This window comes from Mangifera indica, chromosome 20 (genome assembly GCF_011075055.1).
Source record: "Mangifera indica cultivar Alphonso chromosome 20, CATAS_Mindica_2.1, whole genome shotgun sequence".
In the NCBI taxonomy this organism is placed as follows: domain Eukaryota; kingdom Viridiplantae; phylum Streptophyta; class Magnoliopsida; order Sapindales; family Anacardiaceae; genus Mangifera; species Mangifera indica.
The window spans coordinates 6,873,321-6,878,434 of record NC_058156.1 but is presented as its reverse complement, the minus strand read 5'-3'; the positions used below and the strand labels follow the sequence as shown (position 1 = coordinate 6,878,434).

Below are 5,114 nucleotides of genomic sequence, written 5' to 3'. Positions count from 1 at the left end.
TGAATCACCTTATTAGCAAGGTTGTTCATTACCGACAACCTCACCAGTAAACGGTAGAAAAAGATAATTATATATTATATTTCTTTTTCTTTTTTGACATTCTAAGAAGGTCAAAAGACTTACATTCAAAGTTTGTTACATTTTCAAATTAACATTTATTAAATATTAAAAACATAAATACCTATATGTGAATTATTAAAATTAATGAAACTAATTAATGTTTTTTTTTTAAGTTTAAAAAACTAATAATTTTTTTCTATGATTAAACTTTGAAACATTATATTTTCTCTTCTAATGTATTTTTCTCTTCTCCTTCCTCTTTTTCGATGTCATCACCGGTCGACCTCTCTCTCCCTCCCATTTTCTTCCATTTTTTTTGTCTTTGCCCAGAGAAGATATTTGATTTAGAGAAAAAAAATTAGGTGGGAGGGAAGGAAGCCGACTAGTGACAACGTAAAAAAAAGAAAAAAATTTTAAAGGAAAAATATAACATTTTAAAGTTTAATTCAAGGGAGAAAATTGTTAGTTTTTTAAACTTAGGAGAAAATAAATAATATTTACTATTTTTAATATATTACTAATTAAATAATGATTTTATTCTTAAAACTTAACTAATTCTATTAATTTTAACCATATATGGGTGAGTATTTAGATTTTTAATACTTAATGGTATTAATTTAGAGATGCAACAAATATTGGGTAAGAATAAGTACTTAGACCTTCTAAGAATAAAGGTAGGAACGACATGGGTTATATCAAATCAATTTTAGTGTGATCTATCATGCCCATGACCCATGTCAACCTGCAACATAATAAGGTCATAAGTACGACCTATGCCCGCTAAACCATGTCTCTATAAGTATATAGTGCATTGGTTTGTCATATTATATAATATTTTTAATTTTAATTTTTTTTAATTTTCAATTTTTTTGTGTGTTAGCTTGTTGTTCAGATGTATATATCATCACCAACCTATAAAATTATAAGTCATATCTATATAGATTGTGCCTTTTTTCAACTCTTAACTTTATCAATGGTATGAAATTTCTAAACCATGTGAATCAAAATCAAAACCAAAAGATAGAGATGACTTGATAGAGTTATCAAATATTAGTTGATAATGTTTGTTGATTAAGTCTAATGACTCGTTTTATGCAGCTTAAATGCAAAACCCGGGAAAATATGACCAACCTTCCACCATAAATAAGCAGCTGCCGTATCAACAGCTACGACCAAATCTGTAATCCAATTGCTTTGTCTCCACTTTCTTTAACCCCATAACTTATCTAATTCATTTTTTAGCCCCTTTTTTCATCCACTAAAATTCAAGTCTCCTTCATAATATTCTATGCACATGCTTCGCTCTGTCGAAACACACAGGCTAAAAAATACAGTCAAACAATAAAGCATGCATCTAAAAGTGTACCTTGACCATCAGCCGCCCGATGTTTTCTGCAATGTGATCCAATGGTTGACATAAAACAACAAACAACGCCGCCAAAAACGAACTTTCCTGTTCTCTTTACAGCTTCGTTGGAAAAAGTCGCCGTTGACGTTACAGTATCCAATCTATATATATATACACGTTGTCATTCTTTCGCATCTTCAAAATCTTCCACTTCCACATTGAAATTCTTCAGAGTTTTCGAGATTTAAAGCTTTCCTAAACCGCTTGCTTTCTGAGTTTCTATGGCCACACCTAATGAAATATCTGCGCTCGAGTTCATCGAGCGACAACTGTTTAGTGAAAATTCACCCATGGAAAAATTTGGTTCGAATTTAATTATGGATCAGTGGATAAATGAAGCTAAATCTGAAGTTTCGACTTCTGTGTCTGATTCTTGCTTAAGTTTACAAGCTTCTAGCTCTGATTCCTCGAGTAGTTGCTTCAAAACTTTCCCTTTCTTTGAATTTGAAACCAAACCTCGAATCATTGATCTTGTTATGCCAAAATCCTCTCAATTGGCAGACCATATCTTTGAATTTGACGTTAAGCCTCAGTCTAAACCTAATATTTATAGCTCCAGATTTGAATCGCAGCCAAATGTTTCTCAGAATTCAGCCTCTCAAACTAATCGAAAACCTTCTCTACAAATCTCACTCCCAAACAAAACTCAGGGGCTCCACTTTACTAGCAAAGATACTCAACCCAAAGAGGCGATAGACGTTGTGGAGGCAACAAGGCATTACAGAGGCGTTCGTCGGAGACCGTGGGGAAAGTATGCGGCGGAGATCCGCGATCCTAACCGAAGAGGATCACGTGTCTGGTTGGGAACCTTTGACAGTGCCATTGAAGCCGCTAGAGCCTACGATAGAGCAGCCTTTAAGCTACGCGGCTCAAAGGCCATCCTAAACTTTCCACTGGAAGCCGGCAAGTGGGTCGAGAGTAGCGCTTGCGAGACAAAGCGGAAAAGAGACGGCGACAATGTGCAACAAGAGAAGAGGCAAGTGAAGACAGTTAAAGGGAAAAGCGTAGAAACGGTTAAGGATACGCCGTTGACGCCGTCGAGTCTGTGGGCGTCGTGGGATATGGAAATGAAGAGTGATGCGAATGATATTTTTAACGTCCCCTTACTGTCGCCGTTATCGGCTCTCCCGCCGTTGGGTTATCCACCGTTAATGGTTCTTTGAGTGACAGTATAAACAGTGTAATGTTTTCGGGAAATAAATTAAATACTTTATTAATTACGAGTGTTTGTATTTTTTGTAGGTGAATACTTTGGGGGTATTAATTAAAATAGGCGAAAACTTTTTCGCTTATATCTTTTTAGGCAAACGCACAGTAGTTTTACTTTTATAAGCAAATTTTTTTGTAACTCCAAAAATACCCTCCCAGCTCTGTATACGTAGGCACTAGAAGGAAGATTTGAGTGCGTGGGTGCGTGTGGAGTGTGCGCAGAGTGCGTGTGAAGTGCGTGAGTGCGTGCGGAGTGCGTGAGTGCGTGCGGTGCGCACAGTATGTGCACTGTACATTATATACTGTGCATATATTATATATATATATATATAATATTATATTATTATATATATTTATTATATTATAATATTATATATATAATATATATTTAAAAAATATTATTATTATTATTTATATATATTATATTAAATATTATAATATTTAATATATATATTTATTTATTATATTTTTTATATTATTTAATATATATATATTTAAAAGAAAGGGTGCGCGCACCCTCACACTTTGTTTATATATATTAATCCAGATGTGCGCACAGCTCACGCACTGTACGCACTGCGCACACCGCGCGCACCACGCACGCACCGCGTGCACTCCGCACGTACTCACGCATTCAAGTTTTCCTTTCAGCGCTTACGTATACAGGGCTGGAAAGGTATTTTTGGAATTACAAAAAAATTTACTTATAAAAATAAAACTACTGTGCGTTTACCTAAAAAGGTATAAGCGGAAAAAATTTTATCTATTTTAATTAATATCCCGAATACTTTGATTCTTTTATTTGTGAAAACGATTTTTCAAAAATAAAATAACTTTAAAATGAAAACTAAAACTAATTTGTAATATTATATTTATATATATTTTAATATAGAATTAATTTTATAGAACTCAGAAATGGAAAGTTTACTTGTTAGCAAAGATTTTAAAATTGGATCAAACCAATTAGCTTAACCGATTAAATCAAGAATTAACTTTAAATTTAATATGATTAATATAAAAAATAGATTTTTTATTGAGTTGGTCAAATTTGATGAAAAATTGAGTTTGATAAGATGAATTGATCAAAATTCGGTTTGATCAAAATTTTAAATTTTTTTTAAATTTTAATTATTTTTGAATAACTTAATTATTTTTATTAAATTAAAAAAATTTTAAAGGTTTATAAAAAAAAATAAGTTTAAAAATAAAAAAATGTATCTTATATCTATTAAAATGTTTTTCATAAATAATAATTTATAGAATTATATTTTTTTAATCATAAGATTGAAACTTTTTTTATTTTAATTGTTTCAATAAAATCAAATTAATAATTATTATATCTTAAAAAGATATATTTTAATCTTTATATGTATAAATATTTTGATTAATTTTATTTTTTATAAATTTTTAAATAAAATTTATTTATTATAATTTAATATTAAATTAAATCAATCAATTGTTTGATTAAATTAATTAAGTCTATTGAACCATAAACTAATAAGGGAACCAAATTTAATTCGTAATCTGGTTTTAAAAATACAGCTTGTTAGTGGTGGTGGTGGTAGTTGAGCAAATTTGTCCAGTCCGGCGTAAAAGACTGACTTGACTCACCAAGTTGACTTGACTTTACTTGGTCCCCTAAAGTCTAATTTCTGAAGCTTTATTGAAACCAGTTGATCTGAAAGTAACTGCATGCATTAATTATCGCTTAATATTAATCTATATCATTTCAACAAAACTGTATATCATATATTTATGTTTGTAATTATATATTTAAATAATTTTAAATTTAAAAATAATATTTAATTATATAATAATATATATATTTATATATTTAAAATATATATATTTATATATAATATTACTCTTAATTTATCAAATAATAAAATATTTTAATAATTCTTGTTACTAACAACGGTTTAAATAATCTTTAGATAATTTATATTTATAATAATTTTTTTATTTTTTATAATAAAAATTATCAAACCAAAGTAATCTTTAATGATATGCTTCAATGTGCGGATTGCTTCTAAGGCCTGACTGAGTATAATCGAATAACAATGCTTGGTCAGTTTGCTGTACTTTTACGTTCTTCAATGATTGTTACTTTGCAGTCATCGTTTTTTAAGCTTTTATATAATGATAAAATTATCGTTATATATATTTTATATATAATTTAAATATATAAATATAATATTATTATATAATTAAATAAATTTAAATTAAAAATAAAATAATATTAAATTATATAATAAATTAAAAAGTAGTATTTATCTCTATCGATATTTTTTTTTTTATAATGATTATATTAATAATAATATGTACATCAATAATTACCAAATTTATAAATAGATTATTATATGGTTTAATAATTTAAAATTATTATAAAGTAACATACAACTAAACAATGATATAGTATTTAATTAGGTCTTAAAGG

At 28.8% G+C, this 5,114-nt stretch overlaps 1 protein-coding gene across 1 annotated transcript; it reads left to right on the top strand.

The window, feature by feature from the left end:
• The first annotated feature begins 1,381 nt into the window (after nt 1-1,381).
• On the top strand, nt 1,382-2,688 carry LOC123204123 (ethylene-responsive transcription factor 5-like). The gene has a single exon (XM_044620685.1). The coding sequence runs from the start codon at nt 1,690-1,692 to the stop codon at nt 2,629-2,631; it is 942 nt and encodes a 313-aa protein (XP_044476620.1). The 5' UTR covers nt 1,382-1,689; the 3' UTR covers nt 2,632-2,688.
• Nucleotides 2,689-5,114: the final 2,426 nt, after the last annotated feature.

Coding starts and splice junctions, on each gene's coding strand:
- LOC123204123 (XM_044620685.1), top strand. CDS start 1,690: ATGGCCACACCTAATGAAATATCTGCGCTCGAGTTCATCGAGCGACAA.